This window comes from Cricetulus griseus, chromosome X (genome assembly GCF_003668045.3).
Source record: "Cricetulus griseus strain 17A/GY chromosome X, alternate assembly CriGri-PICRH-1.0, whole genome shotgun sequence".
In the NCBI taxonomy this organism is placed as follows: Eukaryota; Metazoa; Chordata; class Mammalia; order Rodentia; family Cricetidae; genus Cricetulus; species Cricetulus griseus.
Genome location: NC_048604.1, coordinates 25140500 through 25160853, shown reverse-complemented (window position 1 = coordinate 25160853; position 20354 = coordinate 25140500). Strand labels below are relative to the sequence as shown.

General features: G+C 35.3%; 1 protein-coding gene across 1 annotated transcript in view; it reads right to left on the bottom strand.

Annotated features, from left to right (window-relative positions):
• Tenm1 (teneurin transmembrane protein 1) overlaps window positions 1–20354 on the bottom strand; it is a 362575-nt gene that overhangs the window by 326217 nt on the left and 16004 nt on the right. Inside the window, exon 2 of the mRNA XM_027433524.2 lies at window positions 1396–1634. Coding sequence (XP_027289325.1) covers window positions 1396–1634 — 239 coding nt within the window. The remainder of the gene's footprint in view (window positions 1–1395; window positions 1635–20354) is intronic.

Genomic DNA, 20354 nt, shown 5'->3' with positions numbered 1-20354 from the left:
GGCAAAGTTCTCTCCTTCCATAAAATTGGTTCAGGGGACTGAATTTAATACTTAAGCTTGGTGGCAATGCCTTTTTAATGCTAAGTCACTTTGCTAGGCCCTTGTTCCTTATTTTGAATGATTTCATGTTAAAATCTTACTGGAATGGGCAATCCTTTCATCCCATCAAAAGTATTTCTCATTACAGGTTATTATAAATTAAATAAGCGTACAATGAGTATCCAGTGAAATTTTATATGAAGGAATTATTTTTACACAGGAATATCATCTACATTTACTAGAATAGGGATTGCTTGATGGAAATTTCTAAGCAAGAATCATGGACATCAGCAGTGGCTATGTCTCTTTATTGCTGACACTCCAGTAACATCCCTGCAAAAGCTTTCTGTTTATTTTCTAACCTCCTCCTATATTATGGCTCCTATAGAAACTGATTATATGAAGACTATCTGTAAACACTTTAGAAAAAATGGGAACCAATCAAACATGCTTTATTATTTACAAGTATGAGAAAATCTAAATAACCTGTTTAATCTACTTCTCAAAATAATATTCATTATATCTTAGTAAATAATTCTGCTTCAGTTGGGAAATGAAATTTCAGGTTAACCCTGAAAAGAAGTCGTTAGTGACATATCTACATAGCTTTATTTTTAATTGGCATATTCCATTCATTGTTGGAACAAGGCTTTCAAAAAACATGTTGCTTAAAGTATTTGTGTTTTAAACTGGCAGAACCAGTCAAGCAAGGAAATTAATATTCAGTCAAAATAAAATGCCATCCAGAAAAATCAATACAATTTTCTATTAAGTGTGGGTGACTTTAATCAGAGTGACTGAAGTACAGCATTTTTGTTTAAAAGTAGAAAGAATGCACACAGTTGCCCTCCCAAACCAAAGACCCACATACTTTTCAACTTCTCATGAAAGTAAGGTTATCTGTTTTGGTTCCTCTGAATCCTTGGGAAGACATTGTGCACTGAATTTTCTGAAAGCTCCCAAGTGCTTTAATGAAATCACTACCTGAAAAACTCAGTAGTCATATTACTGTGTACCTATAATTTAAGAAGCTATTGTAGGTTAGTGCTTATGACTTCTAATGGGAAATCTGTAACAACCTTTTAATTGAAAGGAACATGGCTAACTACAGCAATTGCAATCAATAAGACCTTGTTAGTAGACTAAATATTTCTTCTCAAAGTGTGTTCCTTCCACACCAACAGCAGTATTTAAGGTTGGGGGCTGAAAAAAAGATCTAGAAAACCATTTGTTATTACAGCACTTAGCTATAGTACAAATCTGTGCATCCTTGCACTGAGAGTGAATTTCTCCCACACTCCAAACAACACAAACATAGGTTAAAAAGAAAACTCATATGTTGAATAAAGGGCTTACCAATTACATAGGCTAGTAACAGGGCCAAAGTCACGGTGATTGCAGTGGCACTCAAAGCTGTGCACTTCCAATTGCAGCATCTGTAAGGTTTGTTAAAAGTGAAGGCAGGTCTCGAAAAGGTGCTCCGAGGGAGTGGCCTTGGAGGTGGTGAATAGACAGTATTGGATGTCAGAGGGTAGTTCTGACTGGCTGCACTGAAGATAGCAGAGGAACCAGATCCGTGCTTGAACAGGAAATGCCTAATGTGGGAAAAGAGAAAAGTTTCCCTGTAAATAGCCGAGGCAATTTCTACAAACCCCACAAGCTCTACAGATTTCAACAGTCATAGTATGCCAAATCTCACCAGACCTAGAAGGGCTGGACAAAAATTTCAAAGAGTTGACTGTGTAGTATCAATAGAGTTTGATAATTAGAGCATCTTAGTTACCAGTGTTGGGGCTTTTCCTTACTACCAAGTCTTAAAGACAAGAATTTTTTGGCTGATATTCACTCATATTTATTTAAAAATATTAAAAATAGGGCTTACTTGTAGCAAGTCACTCCATTTAATCATCAATAAACTTGTACAGTACATATTTAATTGCACCCATTTTATCTGTTTAGCCCATCTCTTCATTTCCCTATCTACTAGCTCATGCTAGTTTTTGAGAAATGGTGAACATTAGAAAATGTCTCAAACTATTTCAGATTTCAACATTATTATATAGAGTTGATATTTTATAATTTGTTTTCAATACAAAAATTATATGGGAAAATAAACTCTGTTAACGTATATCATTACTGAGAGTTGACAAGTGCAATCACTTGTGCATCCCAAAACCCTATCCAAAAGTAGAACAGTCCCATAACTCCAGGGGCGCCCTCATTTTTTCTTAGCAAATTTCTATCTTGATTCCCAGAGACAAACTCAGCTCTGCACTTTTTCACCACACATTCATTATGCCTGCTGTGGAACTTTGTACATGTGGAGTAATGATGTTATTATATTATATTCCTACAGAATGATCACAAGTTGTTCATTATTATTGTAACTGGACCTTTCATAAATAGTAGTGCTATATTCATAAGTAAGGACTTGAGGAAAACATATGTAGTCTCTGTACTCTATCCTTACTAGGTGCTAAGTGCCATGTGTTCTATTATATACTCATTATTGCATTCATTATTTTCTTATGTGAAGCAGGCTATGCTATTCTCCTCATTGGGCTTTAAAGAATGGGATGGCAAAAATAGGTTAAACAACTTGTCCAAATTCACCTGGTAAGCAAGTGACACAGATGGAATCAGCATGCAGGTCATCCAGGCTTCAAAGTCCTGAATCTTAAGCACTCTACTGTGCCCTCTATGGCAGTAAAATGCACTGCTAAACAAAGCACATTCTAGTGCTGCATTTTAATGTACAGCATAAAACCTCTCAGTAAGTGAAAAAGTCAACATCACCTTGCAACGTATGCCTAAATGCAGAAGGTACATTTCTCGCTTCCACATTTAAAGGAAAAGAAATATATACATTTAAAGAAAAGAGCCCCAACAAATCTATGCGCCAGGTAATGAAAAATGCTGACAATAGAAAATTTTGTGTAAGTATCGTGGAGGTTAACTGTTTGCTAAAGGGCTGAGTTACAGAATGAAATTGAGATTCCTGCATTTTTCTAGAGGTCAATTTAGCATTGTATACCAAAAGATTTTAACTATACATGTTATTTACATAACAATTATGCTTTTAGGAGTTTATCCTCTGGAAATGATGTCTATAACAATTTATTTAAGAAGTCACTCATTACAATGATATTTATAATAGCCAAAATAACTTACTCATATCCCCAATACTTGATATTTCATTGTGTGATTTTGAAAACACATAACACACAATCATTACAAATTGCATTATAAATATATTTATTCATTAGGGAAAGTATTTATACATAGTATTAAGGAAAAGAAGCCAGGCCTCAGAAGAGGCAATAGGATATATTTTTTAAAGGAAAAAAGGCATAATATCCATGGATCAAATATTAATTTGTGTGATGTTTAGAATGTAGGGGTATTTTATTAATGAAAAATGCTCTTGATCTCATATTGGTTTTATATATAGTTTAAAAGATTGGCTTCTAGTGAATTTACTAATCCCCTCCCTATCTAGTGGGGTCAGGTACCAAGTTAGTTTCTATAAACACATTATTTTGAACCTCATGTGTGTTTGAGATTGGTGCTATTATCTTTATGTATATATGACAAAATCAAGACCCAGAGAATTTTGGTAAAAGTCAATTACTGATAATTTTTATAATTCTAACAAGAGTAAACATTTGAGTGCTGACTTGTAACACTCATACTTCTACTCCATAAAATATTATATCATTTTGTACTTATATCAAGCTTATTATGGTGTTTATATCTCTTTTACAGAAGAGAACAACAAAACACAAAGAGATGCAGAAACTGGTCCATGGTCCCATTACTAATAATTGGTGATGCAGAATTTCCAAACTCTGGGATATTGGCTCCAGAGCCATTTATTTTTTCTTTCTTTCTTGTTTTTTTTTTTTTTTTTTTGAGACAGGGTTTCTCTTTGTAGCTTTGTAGTCTGTCCTGGAACTAGCACTTGTAGACCAGGCTGGCCTCGAACTTACAGAGATCTGCCTGCCTCTGCCTCCCAAGTGCTGGGATTAAAGGCGTGCACCACCACGGCCGGGTTCCAGAGCCATTTCTATCAGAGCATACACATACTAGGCTTACGCAGCTACTGAAAACATTATTATTTTAATGTTGGCCTGTTAAAGTACAGAAGTGGTGCTTTTATACTGTTCCCTCTGGCTAAAGAGAAGAATGTGTGAATGACACCCGCAGAATCACAACGTTGGAAGGAACTTTCTTATAAAACTTCTAGTAACCCAGTGTCCTCATTTTTCAATGATAATAAATGCAACCTAAAGAATGCAAGTGATTTACTTAAATAACAGCTAGTTAACGTTATGGATAAAGCTGGCATAAGTCTTTCCTATTTCATGTATTTCCTTTGATATTACCTGTAATCCTAATCTTCACTAGATAAGCACCATGTTCTAATAACTTACGTTAGCTGACTCAAAAATCGACAAACACTATCTGTTCAAACCCTATTACAAAATGTAGGGTATTCTTCTGTGTGTCTTTGTACTGGTTTGTGCTTTTGTTAACCTGACACAACCTGAAGTCATCTGGAAAGAGGGGGGCCTCAGTTGAGGAATTGCATGTATCAAACTGGCCTGTAGACAAGTCTATGGGGGCATTTTCTTGATTGATGATTTATGTGAGAGTGCCTAGTCCACTATGGGCTGTGTCATCTGTGGGCAGGTGGTCTTAGATGGTATAAGAAAGTGGGTTGAGCAAACCAAGGGCATGAAGCAGAAAACTGTTTTCCTCCATGGTTTCTGCTTCAGTTTCTCCCTGTGGTCCCTAACTTGAGCTCCCTAAGTGATAAAAGTCTAAGGTGAAAGTTACATTTGGTCATGTTATTTTAGCACAACAATAGAAACCATAATTAAGACACAAATTAGTACCAGGTTGTGGGGTAATGCCGTGACAGATTCTGGATGTGTGTTTTGAGGAGAATTGTGTAAGCATTTGAACTTTAGGCTGAAAAGACATTGGACGCTTACAGCTCAGTGGGCTCTTCTGTGGCGTCTTGGAAGGTAAGAGAGACTGGAATTTTAATAGACTTTGAATATTTTTAAAGAGATGAATTTTTAGTATTTTAATTTTTGAAGACTATGGGGGATATGGAATGTTTTATAATGTGATATTGATACTAATATGGGATCTTAGAGGTGAGTAAGAAAAGAAAGGCTATGGATTAGTAATCAATGTGTTTGTTTGTTAAGATGACAAGGGGTCAATTTTGTGGTTCTCCTTTTTTGTCAGCATGACACAATATAGAGTTTTCTGAGAATGGGAAAGCACAATTGAGAAAATGCCTCCCTAAGAGTGGTCTGTAGGCAAGCCTGGGTAGCAGTTTCTTGACCAGTGACTGATACAGGAGTGCCCTGGCCATTGTGGGCTGAGGCAAGCCTGAGAAGGTGGTCCTGGAAGGTAAAAGAAAGCAGATGAGCAAGCCATGGTGAGCAAGCTGCTGCTTCCCTGACTTCCCTCAATGATGGACTGTGAGGTGGAAGTATAGAATGAAATGAACCCTCTCCTCTGAAAGTTGCTTCTTCGTCATAGTATTTTAGCACAGCAATAGAAACCCTAAGACACCAAGGATCCATATTCTGGTACTTATACTTGCTTGACAAGTACTTATAGCCACTGAGCCTTTATTTTGTAAGCCATATGTTCTGATAGCAACTTTTAATGAATGATGAACTGTTTTGGCTAAATGGACAAATGTCAAGGGACAAACTACTCTCCAGTAGGTAAAATAATTATTATTGTTTCTAAAAAGGCATCTAATTTATCCTAATAATGGAAGAATGGAAACATGGTATATAAATAGCAGTAAGAGAAAATATATTTTATTGGATAAGTGACCCATAGCATTGTGTTGATTTCATGTAATTGAGCTTCCTCTTTTAGGTTTTTAAATAACCTGTACTTTAAAAATGCAGATCTCTTCTTTATTGCCTGGAGAGCTCTCCTAGCCAGAATTTTCCTCATCGGTCATTGAATTTGCTAATGAGCAAGAAATATAGCAGTTCACAAGCAGCAGAGTGGCTGTAGCCTTCTTAGCTTCCCACTCTTATCTGGTGATTATTTTAAGGTGACAAATGTCACAGATGTAGAACTAACCCTATATAGCCTCATCCTGATATGTTTCTATAGGACAAAGGGAAAAACCTAGGAGTATGGACTCTTTTACCTAATGTTTGAAGATAAACAATTTTCAATCTCTTGCATATTTATGAAGAAGAACAATTGGATTTTCAAGACAATGTAAGTGGCCCTATATGTTGGATATTGATTTGGTTTTTAGATCATTAAGAGGCAGAAGAAAGACAGAGAATTGTTGGCTATTATGGTGGCAATTACAAGCAATAATCAATATCCCTGAGCACTGTAATTTCATCTGATGTACACCAAAGGATTTCCAAATGCAGTTTCATAAGTAAAATATTACAGATTAATGAATAAATTCAACAGTCACAGCAGAGCAGCGTTTAAACTAATTCATGTTTGAGTGGAATCCAAATCATAGTCCTCAGTGAGAGTAGATAATAAAATAAGTTCATATACTTAGGTTCTTGTTTTCTTATTAACAAGCCCACACTAAGAGTCTGAGCTGAAAGCGATCTATACTTTGATGTGTATCCTGAGAAACAGCAATATAAATGCTATGTATTGTCATAAGCTTTGCAGGTCATTGTGGAAAGTGAAACCAGAGCATAATGTGTTTTCATAGTCCTTGAAAAACACAGGAGCATAAAGACAAATGCACAGTGCTAGACTTTAGCTATGTGCTCATAAAATCAGATCATCTGTCTAAGCACATTGCTTTTTCCCTCAGGACCTGAAGATATACTAAAATGTTGTTATCAATTTCATACAATTGGGTTTTTTTCCTACAGAGCAAATGATGAAAATGCAGTTCAAGAGTTTATGTGTAGGTAGTGCCTCTTTTGCATGTGTTTTAATATTCAAGTTCAAATTTAAAAAGGGAAAGTAAGATATTACCAGAGGAAATGGGCACATAAGGAAATTGTAAAAAAAAATATTCAAGACTGATGAGACCCAGTGGTGGTAAATGGGAGTATAATAAATGCTCCTGTAAGGCTTTTAAAATCATCTATAAAGGGGGGAAATATACTCTCTCTTTTAAGTCCTTACACTACATAATTTTGAATGTATCTGTTAGCATTAAATAATGTGATTTAATATGGCATTTAAAATTCTACAGGAAATAGACAGAAATCTACAGCTTTTTAAAAACAGATACATAAATAACCATGAGTTTTTCTCTTTTACATCTTGTAAACATTCTTATGAGACACATCTAAGCCTGTATTATTATACCATTTGGATCATTATTCCCCAGAGAAAGCAGTTCAACTTGCTTCTAGTGAAAACAAGGTTGATTTTTTTTTTTAAGATGTGAGCAGGCCCAAATTACATTTGTATGGCTAATGGAAATAAGTTACTTATTTTTAAAGTTATTAAAAGTAGTTTGGTAATAAAAATCTAAATAATATAACATAAAATTGTCATCTTAAAAGCCGCGTGTTGGTGGCGAACGCCTTTAATCCCAGAAGTCAGGAGGCAGAGGCAGGCAGATCTCTGTGAGTTCGAGGCCAGCATGGTCTCCAGAGCAAGTGCCAGGATAGGCTCCAAAGCTACACAGAGAAACCCTGTTTCGAAAAACCAAAAAAACAAATTGTCATCTTAAGTATTTTAAATTATGCAGTTCAGTAGTGTTAACTGCTTTGTAAGAGTTCTCTAGAATCACTTTTCTAGAAAATTAGAAACATTATTTGCCCATTAAACAACTCTTTCTTTCCCCCAGCACCCTGCATTTTACTGCTTGTTTCTGTGATTTTGATGGCTTTAAATAATAGGAGACATGTAGTATTTATATTTTCATGGCTGGGTCATTTCACTTAACACGATGTCCTCAATATTCATCCATGTTGCAGCATGAGATAGAATTTCTAACACCAAATAATATTCTACTGTATGTACAAATCACACTTTATTCATCAATTCACTTCTTTATCAATACTTAGGGTCCACCTATCACTTGGCTATTGGATGAGTGCTTCTGTAAATATGTAAAAAGAAGTATCTCTTCAAGGTCTCCTTTCAATTGATTTGGGATGATATGGTAGTTATATTTTTTTATTTTTCTAAGAAATTTTCATGTCATTTTCCCATAGAAGTTTGTATTTTTAATTCTTTCCAACAGGGTACAAAGGTTTCTTCACACACACCCCTCTTCAGTGTTTATTATCTGTTACGATAAATCTTTCTGCCCAAAGCCGCCTGAGCCCCACCGCCACGTGTGAGCTTTACGCCAGCTGCCTGCCCGAGTTAGGCCCAAACAAATACACAGAAACTTGTATTAGGTACAATGCTGCTTGGCCAATGACTAGGATTTCTCATCTGTTAGCTCAGTCTTAATTATCATAAATCTATATATGTTATAAGACTTATCGGATGCCGTATTGGCGTCTCTCCTTGTCGGTGGATCACATTGTGCCGCTGGAGGAGGCAAACGGGAAAAACAGGGCCCTTCCTGTTTCTCCTTCACTTAAATATGAATCTCCTTGCTATGTCACTTCCTGATGGATCACCACTTCTCTACTACATTTCCCAGAATCCTCTTTGACTCCTAGTCCAGTCTAACTTGCTGTCTCATTGGCCAAACAGTATTTTAGTTAACAATCAATAAGATAAACATACACAGTACATTCCCCATCAAGTATCTCTTTGGATTATTTGTATTTTTAGATTTACTTATTTTATTTTATGTGTGTGTATGTTTTGCCTATGTGTGTGTACATGCACCAGGCATATGCCTGGTACTTGCAGAGGTCAAAAGAGTGCCTCATATCACCCATAACTGGAGTTACAGGTGAGCTTTCTGATCTGGGTGCTGGGAACTGAACCCAGTCCTCTGGAAGAGTAGCAAGTGTTCTGAACTACTGAGCTATTTCTCCAGCCACTGGGCTTCTGTTGTGATAATAGTCTTAATGTGGATTTTACTTGAATTCTTTGATAAGTTATATTGCATATTGTTCCATATGTATTTTGGGCTTTTGTTTACTGCCTTTAGAGAAATAGGTATTCATGGTATTCAGTCAAATGGTTCAAAAATCACATATAAATAAAAAGAAAATAGCATTTTGAATCAGCCCCATTTTCTTATTTGACAAGAATGTCTAGAATTGTTTGTGGGAAATACTGTCAGTTTCAATACTCTATTTTTCATTAGTTACCCTTTGCAAATACTCCAATTTAGAATAAATACCCTTAAAGGGTAATTATATAAAATTCTCTTGAGGTTATTGGTATTATAACTTTGAAAATGAAGCAAGGTAAATAATTTTACCCCTCTGCTAATAGCTGTATAAAGGAGTATTTCCTTTTTGTTTCTTATTCTCACTTCCAAATATTCAGATAACCTCTGTCAGCATGTCTTACAAGCCTTGCCTACCAAATTTTGATAAAACATTGATGCTATGCCATTTATAATTTTAGTAGTTCTTAACAATGCTTCTGAATGTCTATAGAAGTCTTAATTTTGTGAAGTTTAAACTTTAGCCCAGTAATCTATTCTCCCATGGGAATATTCTATGATCTCTATTGGTATTGTAATTTTTCAAATGAGTTGATCTGTAACAAGAAATATCCGTCCTGCATTTTAATACTTCTCTAGATTATATATTAGCTGAACACTGGAAGCATATACTGTTTTTAGGTCTCTTTTTTCAGTGGTAAACAAGAAAATAACATACATTGGTTTATATATCTTTCCTTGTTTTAAAATGCTTTCTTTGTGTTTTATAGAAGGCACAGAGAAACTTAACCCATGACACTTCAAAAAATATGGCTGTTCAAACAAGACTTGTACAAGGACCACAGCAATAAACATGCTAGGGTAGAAGGGAGAAATCTTATAGGGTCCAATCTCTTGACAGAGAACTACAGACACTCAAGGAAGGCTGAGAGCAGGAGAAATAGTCTTCCTCAGGGAAGAGCCTTTTAATTGGTTATTTGATACCAACTGGTCAGCTCTGAAGTCATATATACAAGCAACACAAATGGACTGAGCAGATTGTATTTATATATTTAGGCATACACACATATACACAGACATGCATACACATGTTCCAATAACAGCAACAACTAAAAAAGAGGCTGTTAATTCAAGTGAAAATAGGGAGCACAGGGGAAGATTGGAGGTAGAAAAAGGTGGGGGCAATGATGTAACTATTTTAGTTAAAATGAATAAAATATTAAAACCATGTTCTTGATTTACTGTGTAGAATGAAGCTTAAGAAATCTAAGGTAAATGTAAGCAGTGTCTTTTGGTTTATCAGATTGGAATGATAATAAAATGTTTGCATTTCTTTTCATTTAATGTACACCTATCAAGTAAAGAACAAATTAATTCACAAGCTAATGAAGTATCTCAATAGGTAAAGTAGAGAATCACCTCTTGTAAGTTGTCCTTTGCCCTCCACATATGTACTGTGGCAGACACTTGCATTTGCACACACACAAACACACACACACACACACACACACACACAACACACTAAAAATAAATGTAATAAAATAGTTCATTCGTATTTAAACTTTTGTAGGATACTTTGGTAATGAATGATTACTCTAAATAAAAATGCTAATGATTTTTAAATACTCACTATTAATTATAATTGTAAGGCAAAGTCATTTGGAAAATATTTTATTACATAAGAGATATTGTTATTTTACTTATTATATTTTTTACTACATTCTCATGATATCCCAATAATAAATTTGAAAACTACATATTGTAGGTGAGGTGACCAAAGATCAGATACTGACTTTGTAAATTTCCTAAGATCACACAACTGGTAAGTGATTGACTTGAAAATTACCTTCAATTTGATTGATTACTAGAACATAACCTCTACAGTAGGTATGTCTTTTTTTTTACATTGTATTCTACTCCTAGCATCTGAAAATATAACAAAAATAGGTGTTCAATAAGTATTTTAAAATTCATCCATGAGTCATGAAACTCAGTCACTCTGAATATTTTAGTTCTTAATATAACTCCTAATGCTACTCTTTGAGAATTTTGTACCCTATTAATGGGAGAGGTCCTTCTGTGTATATGTTTGTCTTATTGGTTGATAAATAAAGTACTGTTGACCAATAGGGAAGCAAGATAGGTGGAACTAGGAGTCAAGGAGGATTCTGGGAAATGCAGTAAAGGGAAGTCTTATGGTCCAGGCAGGAAGTGACGAAGCAGGCAGACTCAGAATATAAGCAGGGACAAGCAGGAAATTGTTCTCTTCCTCCCCCTTTCTTCTCTGTGGAGCCACCATGTGATCCCGGCAAGAGAAGACTCCTGCCACTGGCATTAGATAAGATAAGTTCTTATAAAATATATAGATTAGTAGTTATGGTTGATAATTAAGACTGAGCTAGCACGTAAGAAATCCTAGTCATTGGCCAGCAGCATTGTACCTAATTTAATCTCTGTGTGTTATTTTGGGTGCCCATGTGGCAGCGGGGCTCAGGCAGCTTGGCGGAAAGATTTATCGTTACTCTCTATATTCTGTTCCCATTCACTTTTCCTTCAATCCTCCGTTATAAAAGCCCTGTCCCTCACTCAGCCAATGTTGTATCTTCTTTTTATTAAGCCATCTAGGACAGTTTGTACTGCCCACATGCTTTGGGATGTGTGGTCTTTCACTGAAACATGGTTAAAATACTAGGAACTACATTATTTCATTAATATTTTCATTGAAGATAAATTTTTCATATAATATATTCTGATAGTAGTTTCTCCTCTCCCAATTTCTCTCAGATACACTCCAATTCCCTACCCAACAAAATTCATATGCTTTCTTTATATTAGAAAACAAACAGAAAAAAATAAGTAAAAGAAGAACCATGAAACACACACACACACACACACACACACACACACACACACACACCATAAAGCAAGAAAAAGATAGGAAAATACAATATAAACAAAAGACCTTTAAGCTTAAAAAATGCCCAGACAAAGCACTATGAGACTAAAATCTTCCAAAAATACCACTGAATTTGGTTTGTGTTGGTCATCTAATGTTTTACATAGGACTTGTCCTTAAGTGTGGTGTGTATACCCAGCAAGGCTGCATTGGAGAAACCTGATATTTCCTTTCTTAGCAGTGGTCAATTGGTGACAGTTTCTGGGTTGGGGTTGGAGGATTGTGTTCACTTCCCCTGTCAGCATGGGGAAGGCATTTGGCTTTGGTCTGTGCAGGTATTGTGCATGCTGCCACAGTGCCTATGAGTTCATATATGTGTCATCCCTGTTGTGTCTAGAAAGCCCATTTCCTTGATGTCTTTCATCACCACTGGCTCTTACAGTTTTTCCACTTCTTCTTTTGCTAAATTCCTTAAGACCTGGGTTTGATGGAGACATCCCATTTAGGACTGAGTGTTCTGATGTCTCTCATTCTCTGTATGTTGTCTAGTTTTGAGTCTATGAATAATTCCCATCTACTGCAGGAGGAATCTTCTATCCTGACCTATGAGCAAGACAGTGAGCATATTAACTGATTCTCCTCCTCCAAGAAGCTCTCAATTGGCTCCTTATCTAAGAATGGTACTTTGTGACTACCTTTTCTCTACATGCTGGGATTTTGTCTGTCATGAGCTTGTACAGGTCTTGTGAATGCTGTCACAATTGATGCAATTTTATATGTACAGCATCCCTGGTATGTCCAGACACCACTGCTTCCTTCAAGTCACCCACCACCTCTGGTTCTTACAATCGTTCCATTCCCTCTCCTACAATTGTATTTGAGCTTTGGGATGACAGAGCGTGTTAGAAATGTCTCATCTAGGGCTGAGCATTCTAGTCTCTTTTTCTTTGCACCTTGACCAGTTGTGGATGTCTGTGTTTACTGCAATCTATTGCAAAAAGAATCTGGCTTATCAGTGCCAGGATTAGACAAGTAACATGCTCTTGGAGACAAAGTACTACCATTACTTTGCTAAACTGGGGTAATATAAAACTACCTCCTAATGCCTCCTAATTGCTGGGCAATGTAATCTTAATTCACATAGTCATCTGTTATTTCTCATTTTAAATACAAATGTTTATGTGTGCAAAACACTCATCTGTTTTAATATTAATGTATCTATCAAATCAAAATTATAGAAAGGAGAAAAGTATATTAAGAAGGTAGTACATATTGAAAGGTATTAGAAAGTAAAGCTATTACCTTGTCTATTTGTTTAGAATATGGGAAATATTAGGGAATTGCCAAGTAATACTGTATTAGACATTTCCATACAAATAAAACAGCTTGGATACAGGACACATAAAAGTAAAACAGTACTGTGATGCTGGTATAGATGGGTACAGAGAATAACAATACTGTTAATTCTATAATATTTGATCATGTTGCTTTAGTAGGCCCTCAAATACATTGACTATGTCCCAACTTCGTAATAATGATTTTTTCTGAGTAAAAATCTCATTCTTTCATTAAGTTATAGCTAAATTTTGTATATATAATTTTAATTTAAAACTTGATGTTCAGGAGCTAGAGAGATTGCATCATAGTTATGGACACTTGTCCTTGCAGAGAACTTGGGTTTGGTTCCCAGCACCCACATGGTGGTTTGTAACTGTCATTAATGTTACTTCCATGGAATCCAATGCCTTCTTACGTCTGTGGGCACAGACATGCATGTGGTGCACATACATGCATGCAGGAAAAACATTCATACACATAAAATTAAATATATTAAAAGCTAAACCGGCTGAAAGGTAAACATGAAATTAATATTTTCTATTAATGGAAATACTGGATAAAAATACTCAGGCACATAAAACTGTTTTAAATAAGTAAGTTTAGTATATTTTAATTAACTTTATGTTTAATAGTAAGTTGGGTCTTGAGACATGATTTAGAAGATGTAATATTTTCAAATTTGATTAAAATGTAGAAAGTTATTGGTAAGCCAGGTTACCAATCTTCTTTGCAATTTATACATTTTTCTCATGAGAGAATAATAAAAGACTACTCAATTGTGGGATGTCCTTCTGTATGCTGTGAATATGTGTTGCTTTTATTGGTTGATAAATAGAGATGATTTAGCCAATGGCCAGGTAGAATAGAGCCAGGAGGGCAATCCAAACAGAGATATGGAGAGGAAGAGGTCAGAATCAGAGAGATATTATGTAGCTGTCAAAGGAGAAAGATGTCCAAGCATTACTGGGAAGCCACAGCCTTGGGTTGATATACAGATGAACAGAAATGGGTTAATTTAAATGTGAGAGTAATATGTCTGAGACATTGGCTAAACAATTATAATTAATATATTAAGCCTTAGAGTAGTTATTTGGGAATTTAGAGTGGTTATTTTAGAACTGGCTGGTGGGACAAGAAAGTGCCAACTATACTACACAATGGTTTTCAGTAGCTCATTCCCCAGCATGGAATGCTTGAAACAGGAACAGAAAATGTAGTCATGGGAAACTCTGTGAGTATACCTTTCACATTAAATCAGACACTGCACTTTCTGATAATTGTAAACATCTCGGTTTTATAAATAAGCTTTTGCTTCGTATTCACAAAAGGCAAGGAAGTTAGTTTCTAATTTCTGTAATTAGAACAACCTGCCAAGTTTATAGAATTGTCTGCACTGGTTGTTGGGCTCTTGTTTATTCACTTATTTATTTATTTTATTGTTAAAGGAGGGGTTGCTAAGCAGTACTATATACATTGATTGCCTTTTTATTTATCTTCATTTTCTGCAAACGTGTATTTTTCTCATTTATTTTATGAGCCAGTTGACACAGTATACTTTTCTGTATCATTTATTTTTATTGAATTGCAATCTACATTAGCAAAGGCATCTTATTTTTAAAGAAGCAATGTTTCCAGTTAATTACAAAGGAATACAAGAAGTGCAGAGCCCAAGAATTTCTCATTAAACTTTTCAGGTTCAGAATCTAGATTATTATTCTAATGCAAATTTTAAGGCATATTGATCACCCTCTGCCACATACCCGTTTTTAGTTTTGAAATTCTTGCTCATACAAGTCTATTAAAGGTGAAGATTATTTTTATAATGCCACAACAAGATATGAAATACTTACATTAGTCCTCTACTCTATCCAACATAACACATCTTTAGAAGCAACCTCCCAAAGGATGTTAGCATTCTTTGAAATCAAAGTTGTAATCTACTGCAGAGGCTCTAGGCCCCCAATCGACTTCCCTCCACTCTTCCTATGCATACTGATACACGAAATTTATCATGGGTTATGCCACTTAAATGTGGTTGGGGGGCTGAGTTCTGGTTAATGATATATTTATTGTAAGAAAAGTTCCATTGAAAACTTCACGATTTGGTCCCTAAAAGCATGCCATCTTTGATCATCAATGCACTTGCTCATTCACTGTCTACACAAGAACATACCCAAGAACTGGAAAATTTTGTGGAATATTACAGAACCACAGAAAACACAAAGAATTGACAACTGTATAAGCATATTAGGAATGCTGATTTTCTCTCAGTTGTTAACAAGGTATCCATACCTGCAGTTTCCAAAGTTCTGTATTTATAATGGCCTTTAACTATAACTAGTTGAACCAGAATCAGATAATACAACCTCAGAGGCAATCTTACTTTGTTTCTCTGAAATACATACAGAAAAGCAATTAAAATCTAGAGAATCCAATATATCAGGTTATGCTGAGCCAATGAAAAGGTCATGTATAATGGGGAAAATAGAAAGAAATCTCAAGTTGAGTACAATTTGAAATGAAAGTTTATGTGCAGAGATGCAATAGCTATGCAGCTCAACAAAGTGAATGAATGATGGGCAGAGTTCTATCTTTCATTAGTTGAGTATACACACTATTTGTTTCACTGTGAAATAATATTCAGTTCTTAAAAATATTCCTTTATCCTCTTCTCTCTTTTCATTTAAATTAGAAAAAATCTTGTTTTACATGTCAATCCAAGTTCCCTCTCCCTCTTCTCTTCCCCTCACTCCCACTGATCCCCTATCTAATCCCCTTTCTACTACCCAGGGAGGATGAGGCCTTCCATGGGGTAATCATTAAAGTCTTTCACATCATTTGGAGAAGGACCTAAGCCCTTCCCTGTGTGTCTAGGCTGAGAGAGTATCCTTCTAATGTGGATTCGGCTCCCAAAGTCCATTTGTGTACTAGGGATAAATACTGATCCACTACCAGAGGCCCCAAATACTGCCCAGGCCTCCTAAGGAAACCATCAGAGGATTGACACAGCACAGACCCCCTGAACTTGGATGTAAGTTAAAAATACTCTTTAAGCTTTACTTAGTCTTAAATACTTTTTATCTTTAGTTGCCATAAAATATTAAGAAAACATTAATTTTCATGCTAGAAAAATATAGACACTGTTACATACATATTAATTCACATGTATATTATATAGAAAATGTATGTACACATAATATCTGGGACATATATACAAATGAACATGTATGATCATCTCTTATTGGTTAACAACCATACATAACTTCATATTTTCAATTCAAAGATATCTGATTCAGAAGTCAACAACAAAATCTTTATAGTAATTGTCTTCTAATGATTGAATTTCTTATCAGTTTTCTTCACAGTTATCTGTGTTCTTTGTATTTTTAAAATGAGGGTTTGATAATTTTATGACACTTCATGATCTTGTCCTTTGTGAACTTGTCAGCTCTAACACTGATATCATCCCCAATGTCCTCTGTGTTCCTGGATATTCTATATTGGGTGCATCTTACCAAATATGACACTTTTCAGGGCTTCTGTATGGTTCTAATCATTTTAGCAAAGAAAAATATCAGAAGAGCTGACAGATTCCTCCAAGTAGGGCTTATGTAAGGCAGAAGAGAAAGCTAAAAGAGTAAACATGGGAAGAAAGAATACAAGTAGAAAAGACAGGAAACCTTTGATAGAAGTAGATAATGGATGGATGGATTCAGGATAAATAGGTAGGTAGACAGACAGACAGACAGACAAAATGCTAACATTTGAAAATGGGGTGTCATTTGTTTGTTTCTTTAGGACTCAGGCCTAATTTTTTATATGTCTAATGCAAGAAGTCAGCAACAATACACAATAATCTTTCCTCTTCTGCATTCCCAGAACACAGACCAATTAGACAGTACCAAATGTGTACATATCCAATATATCAAAATATGCTCCTTTTTCTTAAGACTTTCACAAAGAAATGAGAGTCGTGACAAGCTAATTGGATATAAAACTGTGTAAGGAGTTGATATTGTATTAAAAGGAAACCCTGGGGGAGGTTCAGAGATAAATTCACGTGGTTAGATGGTTTCCAGTGTGAGTCACACTATAGATTACAGACTATCTTAAATCCTCCAACATGAAACTTGCAAAAAAGAGAAAAGAAAGGGGGAAGACCCAGAAGAGGGCTTGTGTAAACAGTGAGAAGATAATAGATTCTGCCTCACAAATACTGAGAATAGGCTGGGAAACAATGATGGAAAAGTATTTAAATGACATTGAAAGTGTTTTCAATTGTGGATTAATTTGGTGATAGGAAGGAACATATGGCGATATTTGGAGACATTTTATGCTGGCATCATTCGGGGGAGGATGTTCCTTGTTACTGACATGCAGTGGGAGAGGCTGTTAAATAGCCTATACTGGGCAGTGGTCACTTCAAATGTCCACATCAGTTAATTGTTTACCTTGAAATGTCAATGATAATGTTGAGATAACATGGTCTAAAACTATCAATTTGATCAGAACATGCATTTTAAAGTTTCTCTATTTCTATGAAGGGGTTGGTTGGGCACTCTTGAAAATTTTTCACGGAAAGGAAGTGTCAGACATTCATAATTTTATCTTCCGTTCCAGTCTCACAGTTATTGCTCAAGACTATTTTCACATGCTGTTGCTCTATTATCTAAACAAAAACCCTGAACTTTAGGGTCAGAAAGCATATACAAGCATATTCACCTCATTCATAATTACATTAAATATTTACCATAGCTGAACAAACAAGGAAATCTTTGTAAGTTATAGAGAATAGAAGGCATTTGGAACTTTAATTTTAAAAATTGCTTTTCAAAGTGTAGCTTTCATGAACTTATCACAAAGCACAAATTCAAATCTTCAACTGCTGATTAAAAGATGTAGAATATAAAATAATTACATCAATTGAAACAACATTAACTTCCTCCATAATTTGAAACCCCAAGAAACAGTCTGTAGGGGATCTGTGATGTGACTTAAAGCTCAGTATGTACAATTCCCTTTGTGCACAGGATAATTTTTTAAAAAATGATGCCTTTCCTCTGAAATTGTCCACCCTTGCTGTGTGGAGTTTAGAATGTAAAGAGAAGCATTGGTTCAAATTAACCACTCCAAACAAGAGAAGGTCAACTTCAAGAATACAGCCATTCCATGCAGTTATGAACTTTATGATAAACAGAACGAGAAACCTACATTTTCTCCATGCATCATTGTCAATACTTGGAAAAACTCCCACTAAGGACTGATAAAAAGCATAAAAATTGCTGGTTGGGACTTGAATCTGACTCTGACTGCATGACATACTGTTCTACATTTCAAAATTAGAAAATTAAGGTATGAGGACAGACATTGAAATTCTACTTCAGCTTCAAAACACAGGTCTATGGAAACGGATTTCTATATAAAGTTGTTTAAATCTTATACCCATGAAATGTTTTGCATTTTGAAACACACACCCCACCCCCACAGGCAGGCAGACAGACAGACAGACAGACAGACAGACAGACACACACACACACACACACAGAGAGAGAGAGACAGAGAGAGAGAGAGGAGAGAGAGAGAGAGAGAGAGAGAGAGAGAGAGAGAGAGAGAGAGAGAGAGAGAGAGAGAGAGAAACGCACACAGAATATTTAAAAATTATCAAACAAAGTTTTACTGAGTATTTGGGTATCAAAGAGATCATCTTTTAGGCTAGCTTTACAATGACTTAAGAGTGCTTATTTAAGTATGGTTATTTATACTCATTTAAGTATACAGATTGGGGCATGTAGCATATTTGTAATTTCCTCTTACCTGTTAGAAATTCAGAAGGTATCTCAGTAATCCAACTCAAATTCATTTCTCATGTGTGGGAATCTTGCATAGAATTACTAAGCTTGCAATTAATTACAATCCAACTTAAATTATCAGAATTCTTTCAGTGGAGAAGCAAGCACAAGATGGATGATAAGTCACAGAATGACAGAAATTGAAAACCATAAATGATCTTAAATATTTAGCCTCATTCCCTCATCTGACAGTTGAAGAAAATGAGGTTGTGTTAAAGAGAGAGATGTCATCAATGTCATATAGTTATTTAGTGCAGAATTGGACTTGGGCTTAAGATTTCTGATTCTGAATCCTGTGCTTTTCCACTACTCATAGGATACCATTAAAATTTGCAAATAATATCTATGGGCCAATAGACATTTTATTCACTCTACAGTATCTTTTCTGTTTAGAGCACTATATAATAGAAATTCATGTCTAAAATGACAATTCTGATAACACTGTGAAAGATTAAATTATTATCATTTGGATTAAAAGGAAAGTGGATTTATATTTAAGAATGGTTTTCAGCAAGAATGACAATTTTTGAAAAGTTCTATTTAATATTAAGCTAATCACCAAATCCAATTACCCAGATTCCTCTGTTTTCTGAACATTTAGGATCATCAAGATTTTTATGTGAATAGAATAAAAACTATGTTATATTTTTAGGATTATGAATAGAATAAAAACTATGTTATGTTTTTAGGAAGGGAAGACTAAGAGAACCACGAGACAATTCGCCAATAGACAAAAGGTTATAGTTTGGAGTTCTCCATACAGTAGAACCATTGCCATAAGCAAAGGTTATTGTGATGGTTGTGTAGACTTGAACTCTAGCTCCACTTCTTTTCCACCTGCCATAGGATCTGTTAATATGATTTCCCCAACGGCCTGTTACTTTGAGAGTGCTTCTTATCATATTCACCTTCTAGGGTTGTACAGTCAGCGATAACATACCAAGTGAAAGCATTTTGGAAAACCAAAACTATTGACACATATATGCATGCATGCCTACATGTGTATATACAAAACACACACACACACACACACACACACACACACACACACACACACACATCCAGTATATTATTGGTTTTGGCTTTGTTAAAAATATTCAGCTGTTGAAAGGCAACCAGTAATGTGTTGTTGCAAAGTTACCTAGGTTCTTGACACTGTTCACTATGG